This window comes from Pithys albifrons, chromosome 7, assembly GCF_047495875.1.
Source record: "Pithys albifrons albifrons isolate INPA30051 chromosome 7, PitAlb_v1, whole genome shotgun sequence".
In the NCBI taxonomy this organism is placed as follows: Eukaryota; Metazoa; Chordata; class Aves; order Passeriformes; family Thamnophilidae; genus Pithys; species Pithys albifrons.
This window is the reverse complement of record NC_092464.1, coordinates 22,188,145-22,203,700: the sequence shown is the minus strand read 5'-3', so window position 1 is coordinate 22,203,700 and position 15,556 is coordinate 22,188,145. Positions and strand designations below refer to the sequence as shown.

Below are 15,556 nucleotides of genomic sequence, written 5' to 3'. Positions count from 1 at the left end.
TTCTTATGGGAACAGCCTGAAACTGAGGAAAAAGACCCTCAACAGCATCTAAACCCTTTCTCAGGAAAAAAACCAACCTCCAAATAAAGCCAAAACACAAGACCTAAAGAGAAAATATTAGCACAAAGATTAAATCTTTATTTTCATTGGGAGAAGTTCCCAAATCCAAACTAAACAACTGAGGTATATGGATTCCTACATAATTTAGTTTTAAAAGCACCTATTTACTATTTGCCCTTCTGTGTACAGTGTATGTTTGCCTTAGATAGATTTCATGAATATGAATTTTATGATAAAGGAAGATGATCAGGGTACAAATGCTGTTTCTAATCATTCTCTGTAGTTACACGTTTGATACTGGAAGTAAGATCCTTATTCTTTAAACTATTTGCTTCCTCAATTGTTTTCATGAGAAATGTTACCAGAGTTGCCACCAAAACTGGTATTTGAAATTGCATGCTGCACTTTTTCAGACTGCTAAAAATGTCTTCAAGATTTGATGGAAGTTATATTTAGCTCTCCAAGATTAAAACCTAATTAATTTGGTTATTAATTCTTAAGCTGTGCAAACTGCTGCCCTGCACGTGAGGGAGAAGCTGCATGTGCAGCACAGTGGGCAGAGCAGGAAACACGTCTGTCCAACGGCAGGAGCGCAGATCAAGCCGTGGCACTGCCTCGCTCTGAGGAGTGCTCACTGTTCTGCCCAAATATTGGAGCAGTAACAGAACCTGCACCATCAAGATAAATATGGCAACAACACAATTCTCCACTATCAGATAAAACTGATTACAAAGTACTATGAGTGACGAGAAAAGCAAATTTTTAACCAAAAGGATAGGTTTTTTTAAATAAAAAAAGGTCTACTGACAAGGTATAGGTAAAGTATACTCTGCAAGCCCTTCAAATTGAAAGGTATCTTCCAAAAGCAAAGAAATTCTCACCATAAAGCTCAGACTAATTTCTATAGGCTATTAATTACAACAATGAGATTTTTTAATAGTACTTACAGTGACTCACCCTGTCATGGAAATGCACCCTATGGCTTTTTGCAAGCTTAATTATTAGCTGCAAATATGAGAAAAAATATTTTTAACTAACCTAGCTATGCCAGAGGACCGGTTTTTTACTAGACCATGCAAACAAACAGTACACAACATACTGAGGTGGCTTTTGCTGAGCCTGCTCATTGCAGAAGAACAACATTATCTGACTGAACAGAAAAAGATGTCAGAGTGGAATCAAGAATACAATTGTACTCAGTCAAGTTGCTGATGGAATTCTCTGAGAATTTTAAGACACGAACTGTTGATTTTCTGTACCAGTAATCTCTTATCAGATTAAACATACCAAAATAGTCTTACGCATCTTCAACTCAATTCCACGTGTTTATGAAGTCAAGGTTTCTGGTTTTTTTCCCTTTGTTTAAGGATTTTGGTAAAAATTTATATTTTCTCCATAGTAAGATCCAGATTTACAGCAACAGCCTCTTCTGTTTAGTATAGCCCTTAATGTCTTTTTCATCAACCAGAGATTATTTTTTAATGTCCTGCACACACTGATTTTACACAGAAAAGCCTGTGCTGTCAGAGACAGATGGAAGGTTATTTTAGGCTTCACAATAACTGTGGGGATTCTCTAGAAGTCATACTGCTTACATCAGGAAGTCTGTAGAGCTTCATTGTTCTTTGTAGAGTCATGTTTCTACTCAAATGTGAAAATTTCACCTCCACCAATTTTCTGGGATTTAGCGATCGATGCCAATACCTGAAAATAAAATTAACAATAATGAGTTTAAATATTATTTTAAGTGTCAGTTTAACTTGCATCCATTTCTCTGTTTTATTGCATTGCTCCTTCCCCTCTCCAAATTTGTTTCTAAGCAAGCCTGTACTATATCTGTACGAAGCTTAAGCAAGAAAAAAATGAAGGAAAAGCTTTATCCTCGCAATGGCTTTTAAACAGGCCTGCTACCAGAGCATTTTGAATTTAAGCAAATAGTTTTTGATACAGAATGAGTGAGCATAGGGCTGAACATTTTAATACTTCCCACAGCCCTGAAAAACTCATCATACTTACATGGGTAACACTTATTTTCTTGAGCAGACAGGATCCTCTGCTCATGTCTAAGCATTTTGTTGAGGAGGATCTCCCCTTCCTGGCAGATCATTGTGCAACAGATCACTGTTGCTCGAACAAAGCATGGCGCTTTTTTACCCCATCCTTCCTTACTGAAACTCTGAGGATCTTTGGTGTTGATAGGTACAAAATAATTTCATATCAAAAAGTACTCTGTCCTCCAAAGGCCAGGCAGATGGACTAAAACTGTGGGAACTGAACTTTCCCTAGTAGAAATAAAATCCATTCCAAGCAAACAAAATTGTACTTGATTGCAACTCTTCTCACATCGTAGCTGTCCCATCTTTATCAAATGCTGATCAAGTCCTCCTTTCTCCAGGAAAGATGAAAGTATTTCAAAAAAGCAAATGATACAATTCCCACAAATGCTTTGCCATCTCTGGCAAGCAACCAGTTCATCAGGGAAGTGACCCAGCAGGGAAACAGGCCACTTGAAAAAACACAGGTATACAATGTTGTCAATGCTAGCATGGCTTTCACCAGCAGGGAAACAGAAATATCGATTAGTCTATTTAAGGTATGCTCAACAAAACCAAAATTAAATCTTAGTCTGAGAAGCTGTTTTATCCCATGTACTGGGAGGGAAGGGAAAACAAAAATAACCAAAAAAATCCAACCTTGACAAACATTCAGGCTTTCAGGTTAGTCAAGGCCACAACATTTAACATCTTCAAATTTTATGCTTTTATTGTTTCTAGGCAATTACATTAAATTTTCTTTAAAATGACTGCTGTAGAACCAATGTAATTATGGACATCACCTAGGTTACCTGCAAGTAGCCACAGGTTTGGGAAGTACCACTCCAGCAGTGTAAACAGCCTGAAAAATTCCTTCCAGGTTTACTCTTCTGGTTATTTCCCGAATCAGTACAGGTGCTACCCGTTTAGATCTCAGTTTCTTATGGACACACAGAAAATTGATTTCTACCATTTTCTTCACACTAAAAGGACAATAAATAGTGGAAAAATTAGAGAGAGTTACACATTGTATCTTTTCATTTGCATACAGTTTTCCACGTTTTGACAGAATAATTTGAAGTAAGAATAAACTGGCCTGTGGCAAAGCACATCTGCAACAAATACTACTCTATGATACTGTGACTGCAATGGCAAATTGTGCAATAGGCAAGCTGTGTCCAAGGTATTTGCTATAGCCCTTTGTCAAAGCTCTACCAAGACTCAACCAATTTCCTTACCTTAGGATGCAGAATGGCATTCAAGCACATGCTGTGTGGTACCATTATGTTTTATGTCAGTGTATGAAGACCTGTCCAAGAACACCAGCTGACTGACTATCCTTTAGATACTTTCCAGTCAGGTCAGAAAATTGTATGTCATTATCTGTATCATTCATTAGTAAGAAAATTTCTTAAATATTTATTAGTAGTCTTCATGCAATGAGCTCACAAGCTTTTTTTGGGCGGGGGGGAGCCTGGGAGGAGGGTATGTGAGAGGAGTAAAAAAATAAAGGTCTCTCCTACATACACAGGATTCTTCTGACTCTTCATGATCAGTGAGCCTCCTTCTCTCTCTCTAAGTTCACTATACCAACGAATACCACTTTAAGATTTGTTTTGTGGTGTTATTTTTCCATAAACACAAAACTGATGGTGCATTTTACCTGTCATATATACGAATACTTGCAGGGATGGCACTTATGAATCCTACCAGTTTTTTGTTTGAAGACACTCTAACCCCACAGTGCCATTGGGGCAACCAGCCTGGAGGACGTAATGCCCTAGAATTGATGACAGAAATAATTACAAATTACTGCCTAAGAAGATGTAATAAAAACACCCTTCTTTGCCCTTCAGGCAGAACAGAATGTGGAACTTGCTACTCACCACAGAAGAAATTCAGGTGAATAATCAAACCTAAACATATTATCATCATCTTCTACATAATTTTCATTTAGCAGTGTGTACAACTCCTTCAGCTGAAAACACATACAAAAAAATTCAAAGATTTATCCATGCATCAATCAGAATAAACTTGAATTATTTTAGATACATATAAAAATTGTTATACTTACAACTTCAGCGTTGCTAAGATCCAATGTGTCCCACATAAAACCTTGTGGCAAAGAATATGGCTCTAGGCGGACATGGTCCTTATCTGGTTCAATTGCACCATGTGAAGTTATAACTTCATCTTTGATGGAGGAGGAGACAAAAAAACCCGAGAAAGCTGTTATTGCTAGATCTCTAAACTGCATTTAATTCACATCATATATTTTCTCACCATTATGTGATAGGAACATGAAGCTTTTAAAAAATGCAGAAAAAAATGAGTATTATTAGTTTACACTACTCATTCTCAAAGATCACGTTCAGACCAAGGATTATCTCATCAGAATATTTATAAATATTCACAGAACCACTTTATCTCAACTGATACCCACTATTTCATAACGCAGGACAACAGCTTATCAGCACATGCAAAGCATTTAGCCAGCCACGAGATCTACAGTCTCATAATGAGAAACAGGTTGTACTCACATCTAACAAGCTATGGCTCAGATCTTGTTTACCACTGACTTGAACAGATCTGATCTCAACAGGATTACTCAGGAGCACTGGCATGGCAAAGCCAGGTCATTTAAGAGATGCTTGGGATATGTGAAACTTGTTTCTAAAATCCTACATGAAAGAATGCTTCCTAGCTCAGTTGGTTAAAACTTGGTTGTAATAATGCCAAGGTCATGGGTTCAATCCCCTATGTGGGCCCTTGACTTAAGAGTTGGACTCGATGATCCTTGTGGGTCCCTTCCAACTCAGAATAGTCTGTGATTCTCTGCCATTACTCTACAACTCCAGCCCCTCAGTGCACAGCTATAAACAGCAGCTATTCCTCTTCTATGGAGCAGCACCTGCTAAATCATAAAATCGATCAGGCTGGAAAAGACCTTTAAGAACATAGTCTAACCACTAATCTTATACTGCCAAGCCCACCACTAAACCATGTCCCTAAGCATCATATCTATGTATCTTTTTAAAAGCTCTAGGATGGTGATTCCATCACTTTCCTGGGCAGCCTTTCCCAATGCTCGACAACCCCTGCAGTGAAGACATTTTTCCTAACATCCAAATCTAAATGTCCCTTGGTGCAACCTGAGGCCGCCATTTACTTTTGTTCTATTGCTCGTTACCTAGGAAAAGAGACTGAGCCCCACCTCACTACAACCTCCTTTCAGATAATTGTAGAAAGTGACAAGGTGCCCCCGAGATTCCTTTTCTCAGGTAAACAACCTCAATCTCTCCTTGTTAAGACTTGCGCTCCAGAGCCTTTGACAGCTTTATTGCTCTTCTCTGGACACACTCCAACACCTCAGAATTTTTCTTGTACTATTGTCTTTTATTGCAGTAGCCAGATTACATTCTAAGGGCTTTGGACCTTCTGATTTTTCTCTTGTATTACCTCACAGCATCCTTGTAAGCCTCCTGAGTTGCCTGTCTCTCCTCCAAAGGCCATAAACCCTTGTTTTCTTTCCTGAATTCCTCTGGTGGTGCATTCCCTGATTCCTCTTTGGGCCTGCTCTACAATCTCAGGAGTTTCTGATAAGCCTTGTCCAAATCACCGAAGTTGGGCGGTGAAGCATTCATGGACCGTAGCAGGAGCTCCTGCCTAGCAAAGGTGGGAGCAACATTGATTGTATCAGGATCATCAGTTGCCTCAACAAGGTGGGGAACAAAGAAGAATCACTCACCCCCTGATGATAAGTTATTCCCTGACAGCATTGGAACACTATTTACCTGAATTGTAGCCCAAGTGAAATGGTACCACTGTTACTGGACCTTTTTCTTTTTTTTCCCCCCCAAAAGCAGTTACTCAGATGGGTTATGGCCAGGATGAAACTTACTGATGACTAAAGCCAATTATCTTGCAACCCAATGAAGAATGGGGCTAAGTGAGGCTCTTTAAGCTGTCCTGGACCATAGTGAGTGCATCAGCACCTCTGACTGGGAAACCTCTCAGAGCCTGCAAACCTTCAAGTCCGTGACACTCAAAAGACTGTTGCTGAGGACAAGGCCTAGGCTGACACTCCTGCTCCCTGAGGCTGAACCCTTCCAGCTGGAAAATGGAAAGGGACTTGATGTGAGTAAGACACTGAACTCAAAGGGAATTTTTAACAGATACCTTTGCACATACAAACATATCTACATCTCTGTCTGCGTACAATGCATGTGAATTGAGTATAGTATTAAAGTTGTTATCTAGAGTCTATAATTAAGTCACTGCTATAATTACAGTAAATCCTGCTGAATCACTTAATAAATGTGAAATTAGTCAATGATTAGAGTACCGCTAAACTCTTTTGCACCCTTATTTTTTGCACCCATATCCTTGGCACCCTGAGCCTTCCGCATCCCCATTGCCCATGCAAATAATTCTAAATTGTTTCTAATTCAATTTTCCTATGTATGCTTCATCTATGTAGTATGAAATAGAGTGAACGTTGCCATCAAACTCTGTAAATTGCACTTCCACAAATTTATATTAAAACCTGCTTTTTGCTGGTATCTTTGATGGTGATTCTTTAAGTGGTTCAAATTACTGATTCATGACTTCAGTTCCAGCTAAAGTTCTCTACTCAGCCAGGCTCATCTTCCTCCCCATCGGCTCATCTTTTAGCATATGGGGACAGCCTATTCCTGACTCTTTAAGTTTTCCTTCTTATAGCACATCCAGCTTTCCTGGACATCTCTGCCCTTCAGGACCCAAGGGACTCTGCCAACGAGGTCTCCTAAATGGGTCAAAGTTGTCCCTCCAGAAGTCCAAGGTGGCAGTTCTGCTGACCTACTCCTTACTCCTACTCCAAGAATTGAAAACTCTAAAATTTCACGATCACTGTGCCCAAGACAGCCTCCAACCATCACATCACCCACAAGTCCTCTCTTTTTATGAACAACAGGTCCAGCAGTTGGCTCATTCACCAACTCTGTCAGGAAGTTATCTTCCACACACTCCAGGAATCTCCTAGACTGTCTCCTCTCAGCTGTATTGTATTTCCAGAAGGCACCTGGTAAGTTGAAGACCCTCATGAGAACAAGGGCCAGCAACTGTGAGACTTCTCCCACCTGTTTATAGAATATTTTAGCTGCCTCTTCATCCTGGCTTGGAGGTCTACAACAGACTCCCACCATGATATCTGCCCTGTTGGCCTTTCCCCTGATTCTCACCCATAAACACTCCACCCTACCATAACCATCATCAAGCTCTAGACAGTCAAATGTTCCTTCGAAAAATGAATTTTTCCCAAGTGATATTGCAATCTTGACAAATGGTTATGGCCTGCCATCCAGTATAGAAGGTCATTGTTATTAGCATCTTCAAGCAAACTCTGCAAAGTACCAACAGCCCAAATGATACTGTCACTACATGGCACAACCTTAGCTTGAACACAGAAGGATTCTGAAATTAATTTAATGCAAAGATCCCTACAACTATTTCTTGAATTTACAGATTATTTTTCCACCTAAACACATACAGCATATCAAATAGTGATGATTTTCCCATCTGTTCATTCAGCAGATAAAGGAAAAACTTAAGAAAAAAAAATCTATGACATTAAAGAAGAATTCATAGACACTGTTGGACAAAACCTCACAGACCAAATTTGACAAAGCATATTTCTACTGAACAACACTAACAAGTAATTTTCTGAGCCAATGCACTGGTCTTTTTAGGCTGGCAAGCGCAGACTCTCATCTCTGTGTAAGTGCTGTAAAATATTTTGATTAATCTGAACTGAATTCCTGGAACTACTGCACGGACACCTGAACCAGCTCTGAAAAAAGCTTCACTATGGACAGAGTATTTTTTGATTTACACATCAACTTATTTCAGCTAAGGTCTTCCTCCAGCTAGGTAGGATTGCTGGTGACAATTACTACCACTATTTTATGAAAATATCTGGATAGTTTGCATGGAGAAAAGCTGTGGCAGGTCAGTTCAATCCAGGGGAAAATACTTTATCCAGGGACTCTGCCCTGGACTTCTCTGTGCAACAAAGTCAGGAAGAAATGAGATCACTGCAGACTAAGCTACAGACATGGATTAATGTGAAATTCTGCCCTGTGGAGAGAAAGAGGAGTATGTTCCTGTACTTTAGACACTACTTTATTTCTGCTTATTCTACACCAGTCTCCAATGCAATGGAGAGAAATCTGTAGGACGGAACAATGACAGGTACTGTCCTGAGAATGTTTTACTTCTGGGGCCCCCGGGTTTTGTTGGGACTGAAAAGCTACAACTCCTTAACTTGAGGATAATGAAAGCAGAAAAAGAAGGGTCAGAAAGCAACATAGAAAAAACCAACACAGTCAGTAACTACCACCTTCAACAAATACTAAGATTTACCAATTGTGTTATCAGGGATCAGATCAGTATAAAAAGTAACTTGCCAAATTCACTAGAAATTTAAAGGCAATGAGAGGTCACCTCACCATCTCACTTGGTATCAAGAACAGAGAACGGACTCTGAGAAAACATGTCTTTAGGGCAGTGTACGTAGTGGAGGAGAACATCAAGACACAGCAGTGAAAGGGTCTGCACATGAGGAAAAGTGCCATTATCCACTCAGAGCTGTATGAAAACAGTAACCTAAAGCAGGAGAGTCATTATTCAGTGATAGAAAATCTATCTATTGAAAAAAATTTAAGGGAATATAAACAAACAAAAAAAAATCAAAGTTTATGCTTTGTCAGCACTTAGTTCTTACTTCCCCTGAAGTGGAAAAAACTTCTGTGTTCTATTTTCAAGAGTTTAGACCTAACACATAAAAAGAAATGCTCTTTCAACAGCATTTCCCATTTTTATAGAGAACGTCAGAGTGAGATTTTATAACACTGTATCTTGTATATTATCTGGGCAGGGAGACAAGTACTTCCATGGAAAACACTGAGAATTCCACATAAACTACACAAAAGATTAAGGATCTCTACCACACACAGTCCAACTTTATACCCATTTTAGAGAACACACCACAGAGCTGGCACACATTCCATTAGTGGTCATAAGACAGATCTTTCACCCAGATCCAGTTAAACTTACTAAGTTTAGGTACAGGTTGTGTATCCCAGAACTGGTATTTACGTTTGGTAGCCTCATCAATATTCTTTGCTGGGCCTTGGCATGCAGAGAGCAGCTCCATTGCTCTTTGGATGTCTTGAAGCTTCTGCATTGGAATGGCTGGGTTCTGCACACAAAAACAGAAGAGGAATATTACGAGGCACATTTACTTTGAACAGTTGTACAAACGTTCAATTTTTTTACTGTTATGTATTTATCATGTACTCTTCTCATCATGGTTAGTTTAGGTGTAACCTTTGCAGACAGGAGGGTGGAAAAAAGTCAGATGGGCAAAAGGCAAGCAACTTCACAAAAGAGTTAATAGTTTTGAGTAGCACTTGCATTTAACCATGAAACTTCAGCATTTTTAACACAAATACTGCAGCATCAAGGCAGGATACAGTATCACAGTAATAAGAGCTTCTTATATTCCCTGTTCCCTCCAGTAAAATACAATAAAGCAGCAAAAAGAAAGTCAGTTTAGATATATAACAATATAAAGATACCATTGGAACACACGGAGCTGTTTGAAGTTGTAGTTACACATGCAATATAAAATAATTCATAAATTCACTGTGGTTCAGTAGTACCTGAAGGTACACTGGATTGCTACAAATATCCACTTTTTAACCTTAGTTATACTGCCTCTGCCTTCTATTGCTTTGCAATTATTAGATACCTTGCTGCATCATACCTGTATATGCTGCATATATATCATATTTCTAATGCCAACTGTGCCAACACTCCCAACCACTCCCATTTTAACTGACAGAAGCAGACAAATGTAAAATAAACCAACTTTCCCCTTAGAAGCTGAAAAATAAGTTACTTAAAAGCATAAACCTAACATTGTTTGTAAACTGAGATGTTAAACTCTCACTTTTGATCACTCTAAGTGTAACTGGAATGAGAAATTTACCTGCATAGGAAAGTAGACAATAATGGCAACAGACATTCAAATCTAAAGGGATTTTCTCCTCTCTCTTTTAAAATCTATTTGTTTTGTTATCTCCCAAGTGGTAAGTCCTATTCTGAGGCATACTAACAGACTGCTTGTGCTTAGGATTCCCAACACTGCTGTGCAATAATATATTTGAAGGAATAGTTTCCTTGAAATAGAAAAAGGGAAATGTCACACCCATTTTCAAGAAGGCAAGGGGGAGGACTTTGAGGATGCAGAGGTCAATATTATTTAATGATCTGGACATGACAAAGAGTGCTCTCTCTGCAAGTACATAGATGATACCTAGTTGGCAAGAATGGTTGATATGCTTGACCACAGAGCTGCTACTCGAAGCTGCTTTCACAGGCTGGAAACAAAAATTTAATTAAGTTTGCCATATCTGCCCTATTATCAGTTATTGTAGTCACCAGTGGCCTACACAACACAGTCACAGAATGTGCCAGTGTGGACAGTCCACATTATTTGCATTTGTAATAGGGAGAGATCAAAGTCTTATGAGATGGGCAGTGAAGTGTCCTCAAGGTCACTGCAAGCATCCATTGCTAACAAGCATTTATTGCTGTGGTTACACTCACATCAGTGTTCAAAGTATCCCACATAAGAAAGGGAGAAGCCAAGGAGATTCACTGTTCTGTTTTTCTCACCTCCAGACTCATACACCCATTTACAAACTCACATGACTTTGGAATCTTTTTTCAAAATCATTTTAAATGGGTTGGGGAGCCCCATTAGTATTACATGATGATCCTGCACATATTCTCTTAGAGGTACGTGTACAGTGTTTCTTTCCTCTGAAGTGCTTTGTAGACCTCTTTTCAATCAAGAGCAAATAGATGCCTTTTTTCCCTACATTTCACATAGCAAAAGGAAATCTAAATATTACTTGACTAGCAGAGAAAATAAATATACTTTTCCACACTGATCCAGATCAGCAGTCTAAGATACTTTTGAAAAACCTAAAACAGGATAGTTGTTCAAGACAGACCTGGAACACAGCAGAGGAGGAAAAAAAAGCCCCAGCCAACACTGATGTATTTGTGACTATAGAGAAAAGTGGAAACCGTATAAGAATAGTACAGTGGTTTAACTGCCTAGAGCTAGAGAAAGTCTTAAATAAGAACTTTTCTTTTTATGCCAAAAAAAGAAGAAAATCTTGTAACATTGCTAGCAAATTGGCTAAACTTCTTGTTACATTAAAAAAATCACAAATAGTGCCACTCTATGTACGTAACACAGAACAAGGATAGACTTCCACATTTGTAAAACACATCAGAGAAATGGTGTGCAAGACTGCAAGGCAGAGGACTAAAATCTTGAACATGAAAACAAAAACAACCCCATGAAGCAGCCTTTTAATGCAATTAGAGGCAATATATGGAACAATAAGTTTGGTCAGGAGAAAATCAAGGAAGTCCCAGGATACCACAGCAATGAACTGTGTCTTTATGTTAACATGAAAATTTACCTCACCCCAACTGTAAGTGTGAGGTTACTTGTTTATCCCTTACAAACAATCTATCTTCCTGTATTAGCAATTCATGACATGTGCTTTATAGAAATGCAGTATCAAAACATGTGGTGAGATCAGAAAGTACTAGAAAATACCTCTACATATTTTAAAGTGTCCCCTACACCAAATCTGCCCATTCAAAGCAATCAGGGTAACAGAGAGGAGATCTAAAGAGACAACACCAAAATCTTTCAGTATGTTATTGAGCCAGAATACAACTTTTTTCCCCTAAAATGAGCTGGTAACCCCAATGTACTTGATAAATCTTACTAGATGAAGTTTACTAATGGCACAATGGTGTAACATTCTCCATGTTTATCTGATAAAGCAAATATAACTACTGCAACATGCTCAATGGTCCATAAACTTTCGTAGTCTTACAAACTTCAGTTCTCAGATTCAGACTTCTCTTGAGATGAAAGCTGTGTGCTGAAAAGCCACCACCATATGTCATTCACTGTTCATTCAGAACACGGTGAAAGCACACAAACAATGCCAGTTTGTCACAAAGTCCACAAGGACTGTACATCCTCTCAAGTAATTTTGCATTCTTATTTATAGCAGAGGCCTTTCAGATGGCAGAATGTTTCTTCAGCGTGGACCTCCATGTTTGGAGATTTCCACACTTGATGTACGATGACATGCTCCTTTCTTGCCCAAATGAGCCTCTGCTGGCACAGCAGGTCCACCTTCCCTCCCACTGCTGGTGAGACAGCATCACGCTGTACAAGCTACCAAAACTGCACTAAGCCAAATCTGATGGTGGCTAAAGGAAAAGGCAATTTAACAAACACAAAATTTAAAAGCATTGCCACTGCAGATTCAGGTTCTGTGCAACAAGGCTGTCACTAGCCTGAGTTCCAACTGCTGGAAAAGAGAGACAAAGCGTCTCCTCCTCTGCTTTTCTCACAGTACACCAGTGTGGTGGTGATGATGGCTCTGCAGTAAACTCCGTACAGTCTGCAAACACCAGGTCTTGCCTTGCTTCTGCCTCTGTCCAGAGCAGGAACCATTTGCTTAATTCTGAAATGTTAAGGCAGAACTACCAACTCGCTTTTACAAGCAACACGCAAATTAAAATTAAATTAGAAAATAAGTACAAATTAAAACAGAACTGGGCTCTCACTTTTGAAGGCTGTTGAATTTTAATCTCCTGGGAGTCAGATGCAGAATCTGATTTGGTGCCTCCAGAATTTGGTTTCTCCTTTTTTCTCTTCTGCTTCTTTTTCTTCTTCTTTGCTCCCAAATCCCCTCCAGGACTTCTGCCAGAGATTCAGAGAATGTGCAGTGAGAAAAATGAGTACCACTGAACCTAAAATTAAGAAAGTTAAATATGGAGAATCCAGCATTTTAATATGGAAAATCTTAACAGCAGTTTGAATGTGAAGAAAAGGCAGCAGAAAGGAAGGAAGGGAGGAACTGAGAGTATTGATGAAAAACTTCCTGCAAGTGCTGCCTAATTTGTTTTATACTCTGGCACCAGCATGACCAGGCATTTTGACATAGTAATGGCAAACTGTGACACTATCCAGCTGCCAGAGTTCTTCTTCAGGCTATTACCTGGCACAAATACAAAAGGACCAAAGTCAACACAGTTTGGCGGAACAGGGTAGTGTGGGAACTGAGGAAAGTAACCTCCTTGGAAACTCAGTAACTATTAGTGTCCTGATACTTCTCCCCCTTCATGCTCCACCACCAGGCACATCTACGTTTGAGATGCATCCAGATGAAAACACCGTTTTCAGGAAACTTTGTTCATAACATAAGTGGTCATGAAAGTCTTGCTGAACTCTCAGTAAGAAACAACACAAAACTTATAATGTATTTGTCCTTAAAAACAGTAAGCACAATGGGGTCAACCTTAATTAAAAAACCAAAAACAGAGTAAACACTATGCTTGCAGATTCTGACATATTTTGCCTATTAGTAATACAAGTTCGTTCTTCTTTAAGAAGATTCTAATTTGACAAATAACCAAGATACAGAATCAAGATTAGATTAGAATTTGCAAGGTGTGGGATGTGTTGGCAGTTCTCAGACAGAATGAAAATAAGGAGGCAATGAGTCAGTTAACAGTAAATCCTCTTTAAGAGGTTCATCTCTCTGCAAAACCATATGGACATAACAGAACTCATTCACGAAAGATACTGGAGTTTCGGTGCTTGGGTGTTTTTCATTGGAAAAGAAAAAAGTCAATGCAACAAACAATTCTTTATTTTAATCCCAGAGGAGGAAAATCTCCAAACATCATGCTGACAAAAAGAAAGAAAAGAACATAACTAAAGTTATTAAGATTCACACATTTGTAAGGGACATGTTATTCACTGTAACATAGTCACTTTGAAGATTATAATGCCCAGCTGTAGCATCTATACCTTGTCAGAGCTGAAATTGGCAAGAAACCTTCCCCCCCCCTCAAGTAGAGAGGCCAAAAGCCTGCAATTAATCCAACAAAACAACTAAGCAAAGACCCATTTTTGTGTGATCATTACTGTACTTTAGAACAGACTGCAGTGAAAGATTAATCCCAAGAAGTCCTTAACATTCTAAGTTACATTGGCTTAAGTTGTGCTCCTGGAAAGTGAGGAGAGATTTGTAAATGTAGCAGCCTCTGGGACAGGACCAAGGAGTTACTCATTGGAAAACAGTACAGCAGACCAAACACATAGGAGAGGTAAGAGAGTTTGTACTATTTATTAGAAGGCTGCAGAAAAAGAGAGATGACACAGGGAGGAAATCTTTAGTTACAGAACAAAGATACTGCCAAATCACCTAGATGACTCTGCTAACAATTTCACAGAAAACACAGAGTTGCTAAGGTTGGAAAGGACCTTTAAGATCACGAGTCCAGCACTAACCTAGCACTGCCAAGTCACCACTAAACTGTGCCCCTCAGTGCCACATCTACATGTCTTTTAAATACCCCTAGGGGTGGTGACTCAACCACTTCCTTGGGGAGCCTTTTCCAATGCTTGACAATTTCTCTGGTGAAGAAATTTTTCCTGCTATCCAATTCAAACCTGCCCTGGTGCAACTTCAGGCTTGTCACTTGCTACCTGAGAGAAGAGACCATTCCCTACCTTGCTACAACCTCCTTTCAGGTACTTGTAGAGAGCAGTAAGATGTGCCCTGAGCCTCCTCTTCTCCAGGCTAAATATCCCCAACTCCCTCAGCCATTCCTCATTAGACTGGTGCTCCACACCCTTCATCAGCTTTGCTGCCCTTCTCTAGACATGATCCAGCACGAGTTTGGAGTCCAGTGAAGGGCTCAAAACTGAACCCAGTACAGAGGGACGATCACTGCTGGCCACCCTAGGTCTGACACAAGCCTGGGTGCCATTGCTTTTCTTGGCCACCTGGGCACACGGCTGGCTCTAAAATCAATAAAATTTAAATCTATCTAAAGGCTTGTATACCAAGCTGACATTTTCTACAGAATTTAAATACAGAACAGACCCAAAAGCCCATCAAGAGCTTATAAATACAAACCAGTAAAACCCCCACACGTGTACAGGATGTAGGACTTCACCACCACTATCTAGCAAAACTGAGATAAAAATAGTGGGAAAGTGATTTCATCTTTGCTAGGATTCATTTCATGATGTATTTTTCTACTTTCTGGAACTGTCCACCAACTTTTCATCTTTCCTCCTAACATCTCACATACAGCAAACAAATAATGCCACTGTGTCCCTGAGCTGACTCCAAGGGTTTTGTGGTGCACCTCAGGCTACCAGGAGTTTCAGCAAACACTGTTGTTGGACTGACACTCTCAGCAGGCACTGAACCCCAGTCTGCACCAGCAGCTCACTTGGCTCTTTGTCTCTCAGGAGGAGCTGGTGCCACTTACACCATCGGGGAATTTTGCTCACTAGG

General features: G+C 39.5%; 1 protein-coding gene across 2 annotated transcripts in view; it reads right to left on the bottom strand.

Annotated features, from left to right (window-relative positions):
• The window catches only part of NMT2 (N-myristoyltransferase 2), a 34,474-nt gene that overhangs the window by 12,851 nt on the left and 6,067 nt on the right, over positions 1-15,556 (bottom strand). For both annotated transcript variants that reach the window (XM_071560504.1, XM_071560503.1), the window contains exons 2-8: positions 12,807-12,942; positions 9,189-9,333; positions 4,168-4,286; positions 3,980-4,071; positions 3,757-3,873; positions 2,906-3,076; positions 1,656-1,764 (exon numbers count right to left, since the gene is read on the bottom strand). In XM_071560504.1, the coding sequence (XP_071416605.1) occupies positions 1,656-1,764; positions 2,906-3,076; positions 3,757-3,873; positions 3,980-4,071; positions 4,168-4,286; positions 9,189-9,333; positions 12,807-12,942 (889 nt within the window). The remainder of the gene's footprint in view (positions 1-1,655; positions 1,765-2,905; positions 3,077-3,756; positions 3,874-3,979; positions 4,072-4,167; positions 4,287-9,188; positions 9,334-12,806; positions 12,943-15,556) is intronic.